At 44.9% G+C, this 22,008-nt stretch overlaps 2 protein-coding genes across 7 annotated transcripts; both read right to left on the bottom strand.

Annotated features, from left to right (window-relative positions):
• Nucleotides 1-2,124: 2,124 nt before the first annotated feature.
• Nucleotides 2,125-19,137, bottom strand: LOC128082309 (carbohydrate sulfotransferase 6-like). 6 transcript variants are annotated; one of them, XM_052686360.1, is made up of 3 exons: nt 6,141-6,329; nt 5,038-5,355; nt 2,125-2,567 (listed from the first exon to the last, which is right to left on the bottom strand). In XM_052686360.1, the coding sequence occupies exons 1-3, from the start codon at nt 6,182-6,184 to the stop codon at nt 2,282-2,284; spliced, it is 648 nt and encodes a 215-aa protein (XP_052542320.1). In that variant the 5' UTR covers nt 6,185-6,329; the 3' UTR covers nt 2,125-2,281. The 6 variants fall into 6 exon arrangements, with proteins under 6 accessions (XP_052542320.1, XP_052542318.1, XP_052542316.1 ...); XM_052686361.1 differs by lacking the exon at nt 2,125-2,567 and adding an exon at nt 4,813-4,910; XM_052686358.1 differs by lacking the exons at nt 2,125-2,567; nt 6,141-6,329 and adding an exon at nt 19,014-19,137 and having other exon boundaries at nt 3,739-5,355.
• On the bottom strand, nt 16,940-21,978 carry TMEM231 (transmembrane protein 231). Its single transcript, XM_052686365.1, has 7 exons — nt 21,579-21,978; nt 21,338-21,507; nt 20,352-20,480; nt 19,014-19,157; nt 18,650-18,731; nt 18,406-18,516; nt 16,940-17,570 (listed from the first exon to the last, which is right to left on the bottom strand). Exons 1-7 carry the CDS (start codon nt 21,718-21,720, stop codon nt 17,386-17,388), a joined length of 963 nt encoding a protein of 320 aa, XP_052542325.1. The 5' UTR covers nt 21,721-21,978; the 3' UTR covers nt 16,940-17,385.
• Nucleotides 21,979-22,008: the final 30 nt, after the last annotated feature.

Consider the following 22,008-nt stretch of genomic DNA (forward strand, 5'->3'; position numbering starts at 1 on the left):
ACCTCCCTCTCCCTGCTGGCCACCCCTTTTTTTATGCAGCCCAGAACGGAGTCATCCTTCCAGGCTTCAAGCACACACTGCTGGCTCACACCCAGCTTCTCATTCATCAGCACCCCAAGTCCTTCTCCACAGGGGCTGCTCTCATGGGGTTTTCATCCAGTGTGTATAAATACCTGGGATTGCCCCGGCCCAACAGCAGCACCCTGCACTTGGCCTTACTGAATCCAGTTAGGTTCACAAGGGCCCACTTCTCCAGGCTGTCCAGATCCCTCTGGATGGCTTTCCTTCCCTCCAATGTATCAACTGCACCACCCAACTTAGTGCTGTTTACAAACTTGCTGAGGGTGCACTCAACACCACTGTCTGTATCACTACTCACTTCCCCTTCCTCTTCAGTGGGCTGGGGGAGAGAATTAGAAAGAAAAAAAAAAAAAAGAAAAAAAAAGCAGCACTTGTGAGTTTAGAACAGTTTTATAGGACAGCAAGGGAAGAAAAAATAAAAACAACAGTAAAAGGCTACACAAAGCAAGTGATACACATTACCTCCTGACTGATGCCCAGACGGTCCCCAAGCAGTAGTCTCTCCCCTTGGCCAACTCCCCCATTTTTATTGCTCAGCATGATGCCACATGGTATGGAATATCCCTTTGGCCAGTTTAGGACCTGGTTCTGTTCCCTTCTGGTACATGATGGTGACCTGGACAACTGATGACTGCTTAGAGGTACCTTTCCTCACTCGCAGGGATAGGATTTACCTTGTCTGCAGCTAGAAAAATCTTCCAGCAGCTTCATTTCAGACCTCACCTGCTTTACTTCTTCTCCGTCTTTTCACCTTCAACCACAGTAGTTCCTGCCAAAAGTGACAGGATTCCTCCTTCTTCTCTTTCCCACAGAGTGAGACAAAAGACGTACAAATCTAAGCCAGATGTTGCCAGTGACATCCACATAGATGAAGGGATACCTTAGCCTGCAGCCCCACCCCTGGAAGAGAGAGAACACACAACTATTACCAGCAGTTTTCCCTAACCTGTGTGAGGCTAGTAGCCTTTCTTCAACATGATTTTCTAGAAACGCTGCTCTTTCCTGGATTTCTCTCTGACAGTTCCTGCTTCAGTAAAGGTCCTGAGGGAGCCACAACAGGAGAAGCTCTAGGAAAGTTCTGACAAAGTGTGTATACACCTAGCTCCTGTAACTACTAAGTGTAGCAACTGGACAGATCAATACAATAGGAAATGCATTACAACAGAGATATGATGACAGAAGGACCAGTACAATAGAAAGGCACCATAAAGGAAGCAAGGAAGATTGCTCACCTTATCAGAGGATTCCAGGTTCACAGGGGAAAGCTTCGCCAAGGAGGCATCTCCAACCAGAGCCCCTTCCCCCATGGCAGTCAGCCCTTAAATGAGGTCTAAGAGCTGCAGCCAGGCTCCGTCCCTTCTGGCCCACAGCTGAACTGCTTCACCTGTGCTCCCAGGGCTGACCGGGTCTTTTCCCCAGCTGCTCAATCAGTGCTTCAGGCTGTGACTCATGGGAGGAGGCTCTACAACCCTCCTCTGGTCTTCCCTCCTGCTAGCTCTTTTGGCGATTCCCTGGGGTTGCCCTGACTCTAGCTAACCAGGAACCTGCGAAGCGGTCATTTGCCTATGTCCTCGCAGGTCCCCCTCCAGTACTCCGAGGCACGTATGCCACTGCAAACCTGGTCTCCGGGCACCAGAGACGGCATCGGGTGACAGCAGAGGCCCCGGCGCGGCTCCCCGCCCGCTTCTAGCCGGCTGCGTTCTGCGGCCGCGCCCCCGTTCTGCCGCCTCCGGGCGGCCACGAGAACCCCCTGGGGCTGCCACTGCTGATGGACCAGATTCGTGGCACCGCGGTGATGGTCCCAGTCACTCGGTCACTCGTTGCCACCACCACAGGAAAGCATCCTAGGCCGCCGCCACCGCACAGCTCCCGGGCACCGCGCACGTGCTCTCGGTGTACGTGGTGAAGAGCGGAGCGAGGACCGCGCGGAACGCCGCCGAACACCAGCAGGGAGCCGCGGCTCCTCCTGGCGCCGCCGCGGGAAGCGCCACACCTCGCCGCGCTCCTTCTCTTTTTAAAAAGCCCGAAAGCGGCACCTTGCAGAGCCTCCTTCAGCGGGAACTCACAGGGCGCGACCCCCGCCCGCCTCTCCCACCGGGAGCTGCCTATCGCAGCCCGACCCCGACCGGACCGCACTCCTCCCACCGCCGTGCTGCTGCCTCCCCGCGGAGTCGTGGGGTACCCGAGACGGGGCCGCGGCTCAGGGCACCCTCGGTAATCCCCTCGGTTTTGCCGTCGTGCTAGTGGTACGCGGTCTTTCTCCCGCCCCGCCTAGAGCCCGCACGATCCTCATCCCAGCGGTTAGAGTCGGTCGCGGCGCCGTTGTCGCAAAGCTAAGCTCCGCACGACCCTCCCGTGCAGAGACCCTCCAACGGACGCGGCCCATCTGCCCTGAGGCTTCGTGCCAACTGCTCCCCAGCTCCACTGCTCTCCACCTCCACAGCTGTCCTCCTCCCTCCTTTTTCCTTTGGGAGTACGATTCAGCTCTGGTATTTGAGAGGAAAAAACTCTGATCCCAACTCTGTTCCTCCACCCTGCCCTTTTAGCCTGGGCTCTTTAAGAAACTTGTATTGCCCTCCTATTTCCATGGGAGAGTACAAAACATACCAAAGAAACAGACTGGTAACAAACCTTATGTAGAACTGTATCATAGCAACAGCGTCGGGAAATTGTGAGTCTAAGACGCTCAACCAACGAGCGAGCGCCAGGAGAGATTTCCCCGCGTCGAATTCGGGCACCGAACGGAATGAATTTCGCTCCGTGGCCAATAGGCGGCGTGCGGCCGTTACCGTAATAGTGAATAAACTATCACTATCGCTATCGCTAAGATCCTTGCCCAACTGAAATTTTTGACTTCGAGTGTTTCTCACAGGAATCAAACATGTGCCTACTGTGTTGCAATAATGAAACACAATTGGGACAGCATTAACATGCTATTTCCACAGCAACTCCAACAAAGATTTCTCGCCTCGTTTTTTGCATCCCAAGCTTTATGCACTTTGCCAACATCTCTGTTTAACTATTTGACTGCAAAATCTGCCACTGCAAAACTCTAAGAAAACTATCAATAAGATAACCTTGAGCCTTTTACAACAGAACCACTGCAGTTATTCCAGCTGTTGAAATTTCGTGTTCAAACGTGTTCAAAGGAGGGCAACAAAGCTGGTGAGGGGTCTGGAACACAGGCCATATGAGGAGAGGCTGAAGGAGCTGGGAATGTTCAGCCTGGAGAAGAGGAGGCTCAGGGGAGACCTCATTGCTCTCTATAACTTCCTGAAGGGAGGCTGCAGTGAGCTGGGGGTCGGCCTCTGCTCTCGTGTCATCAGTGATAGGACCAGGGGGAATGGCTTCAAGCTACGGCAGGGGAGATTCAGGCTGGACATGAGGAAGTGTTACTTTTCAGAAAGGGTGGTCAGGCACTGCAATGGATGCCCAGGGAGGTGGTGGAGGCACCGACCCTGGGGGTGTTCAAGGAAAGGCTGGATGTTGTGTTGAGGGACGTGGTTTAGTGGGAGCTGTTGGGAACAGGTGAACGGTTGGACTGGGTGATCTTCTAGGTCTTTTCCAACCTTGGTGATTCTATGATTCTATGAATTTAAAGAAGCCTAAAAAAATACACAACTGCATAACAATTTTAAAGCAAAAGAAAAAAGACGAGTATTTCTTAGGGGGAAAAAAAAAGGCAAATTAGTTTGTATTTTGATCCCTTTATATGAATCAAAAACAATGAATATTTTAAGTATGAAACTGGAACAAAACTATTATCAATGAACAAAGATGTCTTTTATCGAAAGAATTTATATTTTAAAAACAACACTCAAAACAGCACAAACAGTTGCAAATTTACAATCTCACAAGTATCTTGCTGAATTTTTCACAATTTTTTTTTGTTTATTTGTTTTGTGGTGTAAGAAGCTTGGGGGGGAAAAAAAAAAAAGCTTTACTTTATGAACCAGCAGGCAGGAAGATAATTAAAGTCATTAGCCAAGGATTTTCAAACTACCTATACAATGCAAAACAGATAGATACACTCTACCTTTTTCCCCTCCCTAATCTCTCAAAGTAATGGCTTAGTTCTTTGGGTTGAACGATGACCAACTGAATTGATTTTGTCTTCTTGGCAACACTAAATCCAGTGACAGATCTCTTTGTTCTTTTTCTGAATCCACTAGCTGATAGCCCAGCATGTTTATAGCGCCTTTGCAAACGTCCTGTATTTTTTTAATTTTCTGGAATGAAAGAACATTTCTCCAGGCCTGGGAAACATTAACTGCATCTCGAGATGTGATTTTGAAGGCTTCTTTTTTTTTTCCTGATCCCTGTCCATGTGTGATGTTATAGACCCAACTTTTAAGTGTGGGGGTCAAACTAAGATCTGCAAATTTATACATTTCTGAAATTTCTGACAATGGGTCTCTTACCAGATCTTCAAAACGAATCATTAGATAGCGATCTTTAAGGAAGCTAGGTGGTTTTAGAGTTGCTGTTTCATAAATCTGAACGTGACTTCTACAAATCTCTTGCATTACTTTATATTTGCTGTCTTCCACTTTAGTGCCATTGGTACTCAGAACAATCCCATTGTCACGGGCTAATGCTTTGACTGATTGTTCTCGTGACTTTACAACCGCCCTGGGGTCACGGACCAAGTGGATTATTTTGAGGTTCAGGGATGGATCGGTGAGAAGTGGGTAGAGGACCTTCAGGTCAAAGAAGCGAACCTCCTTGATGACAACGTGGCTGTAGGTTTTACAGGCTTCTTCCACCTTGCTGAATGGGTACCGTCCACAAAGAGTTTTGCATGCCATTTCACTGGTTATGTCAGTACGCTGAAAGGAGTCACAAGCGGGAGCTGTACACAGAGCCCGACTCACTGCCCACTGGAAAAGATCAGATAAGTTTCTTTTCCAAGGCATATAGGCATCAAAAACAGACATATCGCAGAGAAAGACTGACCTGACCAGGTCCCGCACCGCCATGTGCAAGACTTTGGCGCTGTTCTGGTACATTGTAACCCATACATGCCATGCAGGCTCCATCAGGTAGAAGACACTGGGGTGCTGGCTGAAAAGCTGGCCGACAAAAGAAGATCCCGACCTCCAGGAGGAGAGGATGAGGATGTGGACTTGAGACGATTTCTCTTCTGAATGAGGAGTGAAGCTATTGTAGCGAGCATACATGAAGAGTAGGAATCCAGTCTGGACCATAACAAGAAGCGTAATGATTGTGCTAGAAATCCGAATCCTTGCCATTCTCTCTAGGCAATTAAAAAAGCTGAAAAAGAGAGGGAAAACAACAGTGAACAGTTGATACTATGGCATAATAACAATAACGCACAGTACAAACTCTAGCATTAGTAAGACCCTTCTTTAAATACGCATATGTATTTGGCACTCCTTGGTTCCATCATTCAGGGAGGAGAGCATCTGCGGATGGACAGGTGTTGGAAACAAATAAATAAATGCATTACAGCAAGATCACAGTAGAAATAAATTTGGAGCAAAAGCTTCACGCTGAAAGAAATCTTGAAGCTGCTCAACTGCTCAAAATACAGAATGCTCTCTACTTGGAATCTGGCAAATACTGCCAATGGAAAAAAAAATCCTAATCACTCCAATGTATTTCAGTCTTTGTCTAAAATTACAAGGGTTTCCATCCTTTGAAAGGGGTAAGCGGCAACATTAACAACTGTGGCTAATGAAATCAAAACTACCTTATCAATGACTGAGCACTGCACCCTGTGGTGACAGTAGGCTGCTGCACCAGCTGATCGTTAAGCACAACTCTCCATTTTTCGAAACTACAGAAGGGTGAAAGCTTGCAATTTGAAGCAGCTTCTGGCCATAAATGTTATATGGAACAAGCAGTTGATGCATGCACTTGGGCTACAGTGTGCTGAGGGAGCTGGCGGAGGTCACTGCCGAACCTCTCTCCATCATCTTTGAGAGGTCTTGGATAATGGGTGAGGTCTCTGAAGACTGGAGGAGAGCCAACGTCACTCTGGCCTTCAAAAAGGACAAGAAGGAAGACCCAGGTAATTATAGGCCTGTCAGCCTCACCTCTGTCCCTGGAAAGGTGATGGAACAGCTGTGCTGGATGCCATCTCCAGACAACTGGGAGAAAAGGAGGTGATCAGGAGTAGTCAGCACGGGTTCACCAAGGAGAGGTTGTGCTCAACCAGTGTGGTGGCCTTCTATGATGTTGTCACATGCTGGGTGGATGGGGGAAGAGCAGTGGATGTAGTCTACCTTGATCAAATACCTAGAAAGGCATTTGATACTGTCTCCTTATAACAAAGCTGAGGAAGTGTGGGGTAGATGAGCGAACAATGAGGTGGGTTGAGAACTGGCTGACTGGCAGAGCGCAGAGGCTCGTCATTGGCGGTGCAGAGTCCAGTTGGAGGCCTGTAACCAGTGGTGTTCCTCAGGAGTCGGTGCTGGGTTCAGTCTTGTTCAACATCTTCATCAATACCTCGATGAGGGGATGGTGGCCACCCTCAGTAAGTTTGCTGATGATACGAAGTTGGGAGGATTGGCTGACACGCCTGAAGGCCGTGCTGCCATTCAGCGAGACCTCGATAGGCTGGAGAGCTGGGCAGAAAAAGACCGGATGAGGTTCAACAAAAGCAAGTCCTACATCTAGGAGGAATAATTGCATGCACCAGTACAGGATGGGGGATGAGCTGCTGGAGAGGAGCTGTGCAGAGAGGGACCTGGGTGTCCTGGTGGACAACAGGTCGGCCATGAGCCAGCAGTGTGCCCTTGTGGCCAAAAGGCCAATGGCATCCTGGGGTGCATAAAAAAGAGCGTGGCCAGCAGGTTGAGGAGGTGATCCTCCCCCTCTGCTCTGCCCTGGTAAGGCCTCATCTGGAGCACTGTGTCCAGTCCTGGGCTCCCCAGTACAAATAAGACAGGGATCTCTTGTAAAGAGTCCAGCGGAGGGCCACAAAGATGGTGAGGGGCCTGGAGCATCTCTGCTATGAGGAAAGGTTGAGTGAACTGGGTCTGTTCAGCCTTGAGAAAAGAAGGCCGAGAGAGGATCTGATCCAGGTTTATAAATATCTGAGGTGTGGGGGCCATAGTGGTGAGGCCAGGCTCTTTTCAGTGGTACGTGGAGACAGGACAAGGGGAGGCGGACACAAGATGCAGCATAAGAAGTTTCGCACGCATGTGCACAAGAACTTCTTTAGGTGAGGTGATGGAGCACTGGAACAGGCTGCCCAGGGGGGTGGTGGAGTCTCCTTGTCTGGAGATGTTCAAGTCTCACCTGGACGCCTACCTGTGCGATCTGGTTTAGGGAACCTGCTTTGGCAGGGAGGTTGGTCTCGATGATCTCTAGAGGTCCCTTCCAACCCCTACAATTCTGTGATTCTATGATACAGTGCCCTGTGAGTGACTACATGGAGATGGGATTTAAGGAACTACCGACTTACGAGTTAAGCATTCCTTACAACCTTTCACTAGAGATTTTTGGACTTAACCCTTTATGCTCTTACTTTTGCAGATTTCACTTGAAAGCAGTCAGAATGCAGACAACACCAAAGCTTAGTGGTGCAGCTAGAGGGAAGAGATGTCATCCAGAGGGACCTTGACAGGCTGGGGGGGGAAGAAGGGGGGGCATGCCAACCTCATGAAGTTCAACAAGGCCAAGTGCAAGGTTCTGGGTTGGAGCACTTTCAAGCACGAATACAGATTGGGCAGAGAATGGCTGGAGAGCAGCTCCGAAGAGAAGGATTTGGGAGTGTCAGTTGATGAAAGATTCAGTGTGAGCCAGCAATGTGCTCTTGCAGCCCAGAAGGCCAGCCACATCCTAGGTTGCATCAAGAAAAGTGTGACCAACAGGTTGAGGGAGGCAATTCCACCCCTCTACTCAGCTCTTATAAGACCCCATCTGGAATACTGCATCCAGTTCCAGAGCCCCCAACACGAGGACATGGAGCAGGTCCAGAGGAGGGCCACAAAGATGATCAGAGGGCTGGAGCACCTCCCCTATGAGGACAGGCTAAGAGAAGAGCGCAGGGAAGAGAAGGCTCTGAGGAGACTTTACAGCAGACTTCCAGTACCTAAAGGAAAGCTGGGGAGGCATTTTTTATGAGGCAGGTAGTGACAGGATGAGGGGAAATGGTTATAAACTCTAAGAGGGTAGATTTAGACTAGATACTGGGAAGAAATTTTTGACTGTGAAGGTAGTGAAACACTGGAACAGGTTGAGGATGCGCCTCCCTGGAAGCACTCAAGGCCAGGCTGGATGGGGCTGTGAGCAACCTGGTCCAGAGGGAGGTGTCCCTGCCTATAGCAGGGGGTTGGAACTAGATGATATTAAAGGTCCCTTCCAACCCAAACCATTCTGTGACTGTATGTTAGTAGTCTGAATTTAAAGGAAATAAGATCCTTATGTGTGAAGATCACACTGAGCATTTTATATATAAGCATTTACTATTCAACTGCACTTAATTTTTTTCTTATTGCAGCAATAGGTACCTACATTAACCCTCTCTGGACTCTGTTGAAAGCAAATCATGTGGATTAGTAAATACAAATATAAACCTATTTGACATAATAAATGTCTTTTTGTGCTAGTAGAGAAAGCTGAAAAGAAAGGTTAAGTGAATGAAATGGTAGAAATAGACAGTTATCAGCTCTTTAAAGTATGATAACAATCACAGGGAGTGAAAGGGACCTCAAGAGATCGTTTAGCCCAACCCCCTGCTAAAGCAGGTTGCATACAATGAATTGCATAGGTAGGTGTCCAGATGGGTCTTGAATATCTACCTAGAAGTAGACTCCAGAGCCTCTCTGGGCAACCTGTTCCAGTGCTCCGTCATCGTTTCTGTAAAGAATTTCTTTTGCAAATTAGTACAGAACTTCCTATGCTCAAGTTTTAGGCTGTTACTCCTTGTCCTATAGCAATGCACCATTGAGAAGAGCCCAGCCTCATCCATTTGCCTCCCACCTCCCTTTAGAGATTTATGAATGCTTATCAGGTCCCCTCTGCATCTTCTTTTCCACACGCTGAACAGATTCAGGTTACTCAGTCCTTCCTCATATAGGAGATGCTGCAGGCCCTTTATTACCTTTATGGCCCTCTGCTGGACTCCATCTAAGACATCCCAGTTTTTTTGACCTGGGGCACCCAGAACTGGACACAGTAATCTAAATGTGGCCTCATCAGGGCAGAGTAGAGGAGGAGGATCACCTCCCTCGACCTGCTGGCCACACTCTTTCTAATGCGCACCAGGATAACATTGGCCTTCTTGGCCACAAGGGCACACTGCTGGCTTGTGGCCGACCTGTTGCCCACCAAGACCCTCAGGTCCTTCTCCATCAGGTCATCGCCTAACCTGTAGCAATGCGTGCAGTTATGTGGTGCAAGATTCTACACTTGCTCTGTTGAACCTCATCAGGTTCCTCCCTGCCCAACTCTCAAGTCTGTCCAGGTCTCAACGAATGATAACAAAACCTTCCTCTCAGCACTGTATCATCAGCAAACTTGCTGAGGATGGACTCTATCCTTTCATTAAAGTCACTGATGAAGATGTTGAACTAGATGGGACCCAGCACCTACCCCTGAAAACACCACTACTTACAGGCCTCTGACCAGACTCGGCACCACTGATGACAACCCTCTGACTCTGCCAGTCAGCCAGTTGTCAATTCACCTCTCTGTCCACTCACCTATCCCACACTAAGTTTCATAACAAGGATGTGGCAGGAGACGTGTCAAATACTTTGCTAAAGTCAAGGCACACAACACCCACTGCTTTCCCCACATCTATCCAGCTAGTGATGACATCATAGAATATCTCATCAGGATATAAACACTATTTTAAATGAACACAATTTTGCTACTAAACGCAACAACATGGAAGCCTGATATATAAGTAAAGCACTGAATAAATACACATTTTCAGTGTTTAAGATTAGTCTTCTATCCTTTTGTGAAAGTTGGGAAGTTTCTGAGCAATGTACACACATGCAGACTGCAAAAATAAATGAATAATTACACAACAAAATGCAGCATCTACGACAATGTTGCCCGGGGTGTTTCAGTGCATGAGATCACACACGCATTCCGTTCAAGAATTTCTCAATAACACTATCTTTTATTTCTAAATTTCTCAAACTAAGCACGCACAATTCTATTTACATATAAATATTCTTTTATATTTGCAATAGCGTCCTCCAGTTTTACAGTTCTTTAACCCTGTATTAAGCTTACACTGCTCCAATGTACACCTTGATAACATACTAAGATCTTCCACAACTTCTCACAAATGCAAAAAGCTGCTGAATACCTTGATGGATCACCCTCCCATAAAACTCTGAATATTTATAAACCTACTAAGTAGATTACATGATATCATAACCTTAATCACAAGGGACAGGAGCTTGTACTACAGGGTGCTCCTTCTGATCCTGTTTATTTCCCTGCAGGACTCACCAGAGGGTGCTACTATGCAAGCTCTTCCTTTAAAAACGGAAGGACAACATGCTTAAACATGGTCAGCTAACAGGTGAAAAACTGGCCTGTGCCTTGTTCTGTGCTGCCTCTCTATTTGCCTGCCCTCTCTTCCTCTACCTGCAGCTCAGCACTGCAACCTGCAGATCCCACACCCCCCTTGGGAGAGCAAAGGAGCTTGTTCCTGCTTCTTTTCTCCCTTCTTTGCTTCACAGCCGCACTTCCCTGGGGTTGCACCAGCCTTACTAGAGCAGGCTTCTTGAATGCAATAAATAAACAAACAAAGGGTGGAAACAGAAAAGGCACCCGAGCAGCCAGATTTCCTACTGTTACTGACCCTTCAGCTGCCATCTCATTGGCCAAATCACCTTTTACATCTCCAAAAAACTTGGGGTATCACAATATATGCTTTCATACACATGGATGCTGCTAAGCATTAATTATTTTAATAATAGTTACAACGTTCTCAGATTTTGGGGAAACTAAGACTTTTTTACTACAGTACTTCCTTGGAGAAAGCTCTGGAAAATAGAACAATTAAAATTCTAATTCTAACAAATTCCCAGTACAGAATTATCTTTTCATGAGCTGATGCAACTGCTCAGAACATGGTCTGAAAAGCATCTGCACACAGCTGCAGTCAGGTCACAGTCTAGAGTTAAGCACACTCATCAGGTTTGTCTGTTAATGGCTACTACTAGAAGCAGGATCCTGGACTAGGTAAACCCACAGTACGCTCTAGAATGCCTATTTCTATGTATTTTGCAAACTAAACTAATTATACAAATTAGATAGCAAAGAGATGATTTTCCTCTGATAGAACGCTGAGCTGCAGAGCCAGTAGCATCTGCCATCATTCACCGAAAGACCAGACCCAGTGCAGAAAGCCACCCAGTTTTCATCAGAAGGGTAATAAATGCATAAATAAATCAGCAGTACTCACCTCAATAAGCTTGCTATCTAAATAGGGCACTTTTCAGATGTAACACAATATAAAAATGGAGTAGGGATGAAATAATTTGAGCCAAGGAGGTTTGTTCAGCCTGCGCTTTTAAGGACATGTATTTATTTGTAGCATAAGACAAGTTATGTTGTAATCAAGAAAATGAATCTATGGAAGTCTGAGAGCAGGATAATTACTGAGTGAACTTCCTTTCACTACAGAATTTGACCCTAAGAGACTTAATATATTAATAAAAATTAATTTTAGATTAAAAAACAAACAAAACAGATCCTACTGTTATATTTTACTAAAATTACTATAAAGACAGAGCAGTGCACTAAGCTTGAGGCAAAAGACTGGCTTGGAAGACTGTCAGAACAAACAGGTCTGAATCTGTTGCAGAAAGACTGAAAAATTGGGCTAGAATAAATCAAAGAACTGGAAATAACTGAATGAAAAATTACAAGTACATTATTCTCCAAAAGCAGTTCTGAGCAACTGAATCTCAACTGTTTTTGCCGAAGTCTTATCCAGTCATATTATGTCTAAGAAAATTTTCAGCATACTTTCTTTTAAAATAGTTTATATTTATGAAGCATTTTTAAGCTGAAGTCTTTATGCATTACAAATACATTACTTTAGCTTCCACAAAATGCAAAAACATACCATTAAAAGATTTTCAGAATGGATTTCATCCACTGAGAAATGAATACTCACTTCATTATACACTTAGGCTTTTGTTAGCTGAAAATTATTCCATCCTATATGCTCATCATACTTTAAGTGCTGACTTACAGACCAATCATTAGAGTTGAATATAAATATAGTTTACGTCCTCACAATTCACCAAAGCATACTTCAGTACTGACTGCAGAAAAGATTGTACTAGTAAATGCCAACATGCATTTTATAGAATTAATAGGAAAATGCTTGTGCATGGTTTGATAAGCACAGCAGAGTTCACCGGAGAGCCTGTATTTTATGCAGGTTTACTCACTACGTTCTTCAGATGTAAGACATCACATCACTGTGTATAAGAAACACACCACCAGAATGGCTTCCATCAGCTGACATTAGAAACAAATTTTCCACTCAAAACAGTGAAAAACACAGGAACATTACAAAGCAGATCCAAGAAAAGGGCACAATATTGCAGTAATTCTTGCCATAAATCACGCTACTGACACAAAGTCACTTTCCAGTGGTCTTTCCAAACTAGAAATGGTGCATCTTCACAGGGCAAAAGCTTATTGCATTGCCAACAATACGGGGATTGGCTGGAGGGGGTTGGGGGATGGAGTGTGGATTAGCTTAGAGGATGTCTTCTATAACCACTGGTACCTTTCCAATAGTTTCGCTAAACGGTTGAAAGGATTGCCTGCTTAATTATTTTAACGTAACAGTGAAAGTAGAACAGCAGAAACAGTAAAGCACAATAAATGTACTATAATCATACATTTTGAAATCTGACATCATTTCTTTTACAGTCTAGTAGAAAATCAGACTGCAGGAGTTCCTTCCAAGTAATGATGAAGTTTAAGTTTAAATACTCCATAGTATAATGAAACATACCATGGTTTTCATGGTATGACCATAACATTATATTAATAATAACGATTTTCAAAAAGGTATTGAGGTTTAATTTTTTTTTGTTTTTGTTTGTTTTTCAGCCAAAACAGTTTGAAATTAGACAGTTTGATGAACAAAAGACTACGTCAAGACCTACAAAATCTATTTCCCCATGCAGTGTTGCAGAAGATAATATAGTGTCTTCTGCCACTAGTATTTTACTCAGAAATAGTCGTTCCCAACCAAAGCTGCAGCTGAGCAGACGTCATTTCTTTAAATCCTTGTTGAGAATATCAACTGTTTTCAAGGATGACAGAACCGGGATCACGGAGACACTTGTGGTGACCAAGTGCATTTCACCTCGTTCAGACTTTGCAGACGCTGTTAACAATAGCATCCTAAAAGTCAGCCTGAGGACGTGCAGGCTAAGCTGCGCTGCGCAGTGCCCCGTGAAAGTACCACTAAATCTAAGAAGAAACGACAAACTATTTGGCTCTATGTTATTTTCACCTAGAAACAGAGGCACGTTAGATCAACGGCAGTGACACGTTAGAAAAATGGGAAGGGATCTGCTAGAACGCGCTCCACAGCACCTGACTTCACCGTTTAATCCCCTTAGCTCAATCAGCCACGTTCTCCAGATTAAAAAAAATAAATAAACCGACAAACCACCACGGTCACAGCACCGCCGGTACCGCTCGGCAGCAGAACCGCGCCCGAGGCGGGAACAGGGCCGGGCCCAGCACTGCTAATTCACAGCACGAGCCGCCTTAAAAACCCACCGCCCGGGTCGCTCAGGAAGGAGGTGCCGCCGGATAGCGACAAAGAGCCCCGTCCCACGGAGCCGGAAGCACGCGCAGCTCGCCGACTGCGGCGCGGACCCCCGTCCGCCTGGACGTACCTGCCCGCCGCCTCCCGGCACCGCCGCGGATTTGAGCTCCCTGCGGAGACAATGAGCCGCTTTCAGACGTGGCCGAGGTACCGCGGCAGCGGGAGGAGCCCGGGAAGGGGCCGATCCACCCCGACTCCGGAGCATCCCCGGCAGAGGAGCAGCCCGGCGGGGGCAGGCCGGCAGCCCGCCCCGCCCCACACCGACTGGTGGGGGCCGAGGCCTCCCCGCAGCCCGCGGCTCAGGCGCAACTGCGAGGAAGGGCCCTGCGATCCTGCATCTTTCTGCTGCGACGCCGCCAACCCGGGGCCCCTGTGCCTCGGGCGCGGTGCTCCTCGCCTGCTGCTGACAAGGCAGCCAGGAGAGAACCACAAGGTCGCTGCCACGAAAAGGCTGCTTGGCTGGTTAAACAGACCTAGAGGCATTTTTCACTTTCACTCCCCCCAACATATCACCTCCTAAAAGAAAAAAAAAAAAAACAAAAAAAAAAACACCTCCTAATATATTCTCTTACATACTTGGAAACCCAAATGTCTACATTTCCACTTTGGTTCATGTGCAAAAATTTTAACCCACAACTTCACTTTTCTAATAACACTTCCTAAGACGCTTCCTAACATCCAACTCATTTTTGCACGCCTCTGGGGCCTCATCACTGAGCAGGGCTTAGATTGCTCTCTGGCAACTATATACACAGTTCTGCTACACAGAACTACTGGTGTTGATTTGCAGCGGTGTTTTTATTTACTGTTGTTAAGCAAGATAAAGGAAGAATCTTTAGAGGCAGACTTCTAAGAAACACTTTTTCTTAAAGCTCCCTTACAGCTAGGCCATCTGTTTCTTTTATTTACATGGTTCTCCTAAGTTCTGTTTTGCACTTTTTTTCCCCCCAGGTCTGTCCTGAAGAAAAACATGAAGAATGTTTTCTCTATTTCCTGAACCAGACCTATTCATCATTTCTAATCTCATATACTGTTACTCTCATAAGCCTTACTTATCGCAACTTAATAAGGAAGACTGTAACAGGATAGAATAGTAAAGTATCTCCCATTAGCGCTGTTGTCCTGTCATCATCATACAATCCTCAGAGCTGGAAGGGACCTCTAATGGCCTGCTAGTCTAACACCCCTGCAACAAACAGAAACACCACAGCAAGACCAGGTTGCCCAGAGCCTGATTCAGCCGCACCTTTCAAGTCTCCAGAGACAGGGCATCAACCACATTACAGGGCAGTCTGTTCCAGTGCCTCACCACCCTTTACTGTAGAAGGCTTATCTAACCTAAATCTACTCTCTGAGCCTAAAACCACTTCCCCTTGGTCTGTCACCACAGATGCTGCTAGCCTCTCTTTCTTTCCTGTAGTTTCCCTTTAGATACTGGAAAGCCATTATCAGGTCACCTTGCAGCCTTCTCTTTTCCCCAGAGGAGCCCCAGCTCTCCCAGCCCCTATCCTCTTTCATCTTCCAGATGCTAGCTTAAGCAAACTCCTGCTCACCTTTTTTGAGTGCTAAGAATTCCATTGCTGCGAGAGAACAAAAAACTCAACCCCCTAAAATGGGGTTCTAGGGTCCCTTCAGATATTTCTAGTCCTTGCTCACGTGCATCCTACATACCACACTCATTCAGTAACTGATCAGTCTTATAAAGTGAGTACATTTGGTATAATCTTTGCCATAACAAGCTCCCAGAGCTAATTCCTGCAGCCACATAAGCAGTAGCAGAACTGTAATGGAGAAGAGCAGGGACTATGGCAGACCAGCTATAAATACCAATTTCAGATACTGAGCAAATGAGCTCCCAGGAATCAGCGCCTATCCTTTTCAGTGCCTGGAAAGGCTAAAAAGCAATTAACAGCTGCTTTGATACTGGGGACTCTGATATAAAGTCAATTTTCTGTATTCATAAGCTATCAAGTTATGAATATGATATAATCTATCAGAACTCAGAGATTCAAAGAGCAAATGGGACACTTCAAATGAAATACACTTACCTGCAAGTACAGATGGAACAATTTACAGTTCACAACTGTGTAAGTTTCCAGAACACAAAACGCGCTGGATAACCAAGACAGCCCTCCCTATGTTAGCATTAGCACTTGTGTTGAAGAAAAAGCTGGGACGGAGTCCATCTAGCACATAAAGGTTGAGAGAAATGGAAGTAACCAGACTGCAAAGTTTCAAAGAAAGTTAAACAAAACCTCCAGGGAAGATGGCTATTCTGAGAAGGTGAAAAGGAATGGGCAGATTTTTTTTTTTTAACTACCAAGATTCAGGAGGGCGACAGCCAAAAGACAAACTGTACAATTCTCTGCAAATTATTCTTTCGCCTTTATTAGCTACACCATGGTTCAAGAGAATTGTATTAAATAATACCCAGAAATGTTTTAGAATCCCCCTGCCATAAAACTGCTTTGCTAGAATTGAGTAGTAACAAATTCAGAAACATGAGCCCCAAAGGAAAACAAACAAAAAAATTTATTTGCCTGTTTTCTCTTTCTGGGCTTAAGTCATCTTTTCCACCTGCCTCCAAGAATGAGGAACAGTCTTCCAGTTTTCAGCAGGAATTACTCTATTCTGAATTATCATATACATTCTGAAAATAATTATTCATTTGCTTTGGAACTCTGAAGTTTCTTTGGTAGACTGTTAACGTTTTCTTTGTGAGATGCTATGCTTCTGTGTTTTGATGTTCCCAATAGCTTACAGTAACATTGCCAATAGTAAATGACTGTACAAATTTTGCAGATACCATCACCTAGAACCCAGCTTCTCAAATCTGCCTTAACTTTTCCATCAACAAATTTAATAACAAAGTCAGTGGACACTTATAACCACAGTTACAGAAACGTGGGGGGAAAAAAAAAAAAAAGAGTGACAGTCTCATCCCCCATATATGATAGATATATTTTTCCCTTTTATAGCACACAAGTGGAAATATAAGTAGCCCTTAGCTGAATCCTAACGCAATAACAAATTGATTAAAAACACAGTACAAGTAGCTCATATTACGATGCTTGTCATATTATTTTCAGTCTTTGTGGTTTAACAAAATTTAGGTCATTCAAAAGCAGCTCACTGAATTCTGGTTTGGGGTTTGGTTTTTTTTTTGTTGTTTTGTTTTGTTTTTTGAAGTGCGATCCTGTTGGAGAAAAAAAAAAAAAAAACAACCAAAGCCCACCAAAAACCAAAGTTGTTCTTTAACTGTTCAAAATTAAACACTTCAGTCCCAAAGTTCCTACAGAAATACAGAGACACGCACATCTTCAAAAAAAGAAAATGACATCCTTTCATGACAAGACGTAGCATTCACAAGATGTAGCAAGAACAGAACATACTCAGAATATATTTACAAGGTTCTGATCTTCTAAAGAAAAAGGAAAATGTGCAGAGAAAAAAAAGCAGGTACTTATTTTTAAACCACATTTCTTAAGTTTTCAGGCATTTCCTCAGGACTGATGCTGTTTGTAGGACAATACCGGAGACAATGGCAGAATTGGCGAAACTGGAGTCGTAGCAAACACCTGATTCTGGAACACAAACATTTTAATCCTACCAAACACCCAAAGAAAGACGAGGAGAATGCTGACGTACTGGATCCAGGCAAATTTAATCATTTCCCAAAATCCTGGCTGATATTTACATGAAGTCAAGGAGCGTTAAAGAAGACACTTCTGATACACTCACTGCAATAACTAAACAAAAGAATTCAGAGGTGGAAAGGCACATCAATTTGGCAACAAGTACAAAGCCTTTAGTCACAGAAACCTCAAAAAGCCTCTGACCACAGAAAAGCTAGAATGCCTATCATAGAAGACATCCAGAACAACTCTGTGGAAAGTGCCTATGTTGCCTCTACTTCACCAGCAAGTAGGTATTGGTAATTCTTAATTCAGGTAAAGAAAAGTTGTGAGGGATGTGCTCTAAGTTTTTTTCTAATTACAGGCCTATTCTTGTCTGAGAAACTAAGCAAAGAACATAAGGATAATTAATTACTTTGGAGCAAAAAAGGCTTTTTTGTTTTGTTGGCACATGCAACAGATTTGCCTCATCCACTGCAGGGCTATCATTTGTTGAGCCTACGCCACATACAGGTTTCTGATTTGCTTTAGGTCATAAAATGCAGTAACACGATTTGCCTGTAGCAGTTACAACAATTACAGGATTGAAGAACTAGACCAAAACTTAGTAAGGACGTTCAGAGCGAACTGCTAAGAAACTGCCTTAAAATATCATTTTAGTAAGGCAGAACAGCAACAGACATTCCCTGTAGGAAAAGACAGAAAGGGTTTTGCAAGCAAAAACAGTAATGGTATGCACATGCAGGGACAGGCAAACAAGTATACAGCATACACTTCATTGAAAAAGGAAAAATTTAGGGACAAGTCTAAAAGAAGGTAGTGTTCATTTGTATGTGAAGGCTCAAATAATACTATCCGGTTATTTCACCACTAATGTAGTTTTCTAAGGATATAAGATAACTTCCACTGGGTAATGAATAGTGGCAGTAACGATAAATGGCGTATTTGCTGCTCTTCCAGTCGTCCAAATGGGGTTAGGATCTGAAAACACTGTCGTCACTAAAACAGGGAAGGAAAATATCCAAGTGAATGGTCTTTTCAGTTTTAATAGAGAACTCAAATCCTTAAATAACAGCTACTAATGTAGTAAATGTTGCTGTCCTGCAGTTAGCAGCTATACATTCAGGCTTACCATTTCTATCTCGATACGCTGCAATGATGTTTTTTAGATCATAGTCACTTGCAAAAGGGCTTGTGCCATTGATCACAGACACCTGTCACCACAAGGAGATATTTGCATTATTTGTCCACTCTTCAGGAAAGTAATTCTACTGAGTTTCTTAGCCAAAGTAACTGTGCCTTGTAAGGAAATCACAAACATTAGACTGAATATCTCAGCAGAAGAACATCTTCTACCCTCCAACGTAACAAATAAACAACAGCTCAAAAAAGTTTCAGTGTCCACTCTATGTATGTGTGCAAATAATTAAGGGGTCATTTACAGTAACAGGAGAATAACAAGGGAGAAATTTACAGAGGAAAAAAAAAGTTCTCACATTGTATCTGGTATCAAGCCCACAGTGGTTAAGTAATTGCCTCTGGTTCAGTTTCAGGTCTCCATTCGCATAGAGCTGAGATCCCGGTACAGGAGAAAAAAACTGAAGAAAAGCCATGCTCTGCATCACGAATGTCGACATCCTCTGAAACAGTGAACACACAAGCAGAAAATTTAGGAAAAACAAAATCACCCACAGTTTTCTACCAATTTGTATCTATAGAATTTCTTCATAGATAGGATTTTGCTGACATGAATGTTTCAAATTATCACATTATTCTAAAGAAGGGAGTGTCTAACAATTAACATGCATAATCTTTTATAAATGAACTAGCTTTGCTGCTAATTAATTAACTAATCTTGTTAACTGAAGTTCCACAGATGATTCAGTGAAGTCCAACAGTTTGACACTAATGACAGAAAACAAAACAGTGCCTTGCCATAACATGCTTAAGGTAGCAAAATTATTAAACACTTTTACTGGAGAAAAGCTTTGAAATACTCAGTTACCAAGGCAAGATAAGGACTCCCAGACTTTGTTACAGGCCAAACAAAGTTGTTTCTCTGCACTGGTCAACCACTCAATCTGAAGGAAAACTTGCACATTTACTGTAAAATGAAGCACTGTTAGTATTGGAGCTTTTCACATGCTATTGATTGCTGGCTTAATACTTCAGCACATAAACTCAGGACTGCAAGGCTTCTACTCTGTGATTCAGAGTAAACACAGCACAGCAGCGCTTGCTAAGTTTTTCCATCTGCATTCAGCAAATTTGTTCGATAAACTAAACCTAATCTTACTAGTAAAATGTCCTTGCCTATCTCTTCATTGAACTCTATAATATATTTTACTGCTTTGTACTATTGCTACTTCCACATACTTCCCAAGAATTCTCTCTGCACTAGTGTCTCATCCATTCCCTTTATGTATTAAACTGCCACCTGACCCTCCACTTCAGAAAACTGCTTGTCAAGACACAGCAGTATTTAAGAGCACACAAACTTCTGTGTACTGCAAGACTCTCAAATATTTTCTGATGCCATCAACTCCAACATCTGTTGTTGTACATCTCTGTTCTATATGCTACACTAGAGATCAAGAGAATACACAGAAGCAAATCAGCCCTACTCCCTGGAAAAAAAAAAAACAAACAAAGCCAACCGATCCCCATGCAGAGAAACCAGGAATGACCTGATAGCAGGAGGAAAAAAAAAAATCAGATATGTTACTAAAATCTCTCAGAAATTTCAAACGTGCAAAGATTCTTTGCATAACTAGTACTGAAATACTACATTGGGTTTATGTGTCACAACATAAATAAAACAAAAAAATGCTCACATAAAGGTGGTAGGAAAAGATCAAAATCAGCTGAACACCAACTACATGCTCTGTAGGTCGTAGCGGAAGCTCCAATTTAAAATGCAACTGATCCATTTTGCCATCTTGATTTTTGTCTTCTTCTCTAGTCTAAAAGGAACAACCAGACTTTTATTTATTTTAATAGAGGAGTTTTCCTGTTAAGAAATACAAAGAAAAGTTAAACTACAGATTTCCATAACTGCAACATGTACATACAAAGAAAGCAAATAAACAGCATAGTTAGAAATATATAGAATATATAGAAATATAATAAAAAGCTGCTTGATTTTAAAGACATGAGATTAGAGAGAAGCAGCCTTAATCTGTTACACAATGCTCCATGCACTCCACAGGAAGAGAAATGACTCTCCAAGAGCTCTTCTGTCCTATGCCATTCCAGACATCTTCCCTGTATGCGGCAATCCATATCTTAATGCTGGATCCATGCTACATCCATGTGAATGTTTAATGGCCTCCAGCCATGGCAGCTCACTCTTAGTAGCTTCTTTACACCACGTATAGTTCCTGGTAGTAAGCCAAGGCTCGCGGTGCTTCTGTGTCACTCTTGCCCAGTACCTCAGCAATTCACAACCATGAGGAAACATAACAGAGCTTTCACAGATAAATAGCTACTACTCCTGAATCCCAGAAGAAACAATGGCTGCAGGGGAGAGACTATATGCTTTAAAAGCATGTTTCTGCATTCAAAAGCAGGGGGCTACCTGCAAACCCCCACAAGCCTCAGAGTATAATCCTTACAGAAGGGGGAATGGGAGGGGGAAGGAAGAAAAATTAAGAAAAAAAAAAAAAACAGGAAAGAAAACCCAGCAACTAGCTTTGGGAAAATTTGCAATGTCCGTCTGCAAGCCAAACACAAAAGCTGCCTGTCCGAGGCCAACGAAGCCGCATAGCGCGAGACTGAGGACGGAGCTCCCCGACTCCCTGCCCATCACCGGGCCGCCTACCGACAGGAGCGGGACGCGCAGTCGGTCCTCCTGGAGCCGGTTGAAAGCTGGGAACGTGCTCCACGCCAGGAAGCTACCCGGGCCAGGCCCGGTGGTGGCCACGAACAGCACCTCGTACCGGAACCGAACCGTCGGCTGCTCTCGGTACGCGTTCTGCTTCAGCCAGAAACCTGCAGGCAGAGACGGCGCGAAGTCTCAGCGTGGCCCCGGGCAGGGCTCCGCGGGGCTGGGAGTTGCTCACCGTGGCTCCTGTAGGCCACCAGCAACGGCGGCACGTAGGTGAGCACGGCGATGAGCAGCAGCGACAGCACGGCAGTGGAGCAGAGCCCAGCTCGGTAGCGCGTGTGAAGCGCGGGGTGCGAGAACAGCTCCACGCCTGCCATCCCGCGCCCACGGCAGCAGCAAGTACTGAGTGGCCGAAGCCAGGCTTCCCCACGCGCCGGAACGGGCGCGTCAGCCGGTGAACATTGGTTCGCACGTTCCGGGAAGGACGGTCGAGGCGAAGCGGGGAGCGCCCAGAGACGGCAGCAGGAAGGTAGTGAGGGCAGTTGCTACGGCGTCGGGACCCGCAGCGCGACCGCCAGCATCGCAGCGGCACCGCCGAACGGACCGCTGCGCAGCCTCGTTTCCTCCGCGTGATTCCCCGCCGTTCGCCGCAGCCCCGCCCCTCC

The sequence above is a fragment of the Tympanuchus pallidicinctus genome, unplaced genomic scaffold (genome assembly GCF_026119805.1).
Source record: "Tympanuchus pallidicinctus isolate F22 unplaced genomic scaffold, pur_lepc_1.0 scaffold22, whole genome shotgun sequence".
Lineage (NCBI taxonomy): Eukaryota > Metazoa > Chordata > Aves > Galliformes > Phasianidae > Tympanuchus > Tympanuchus pallidicinctus.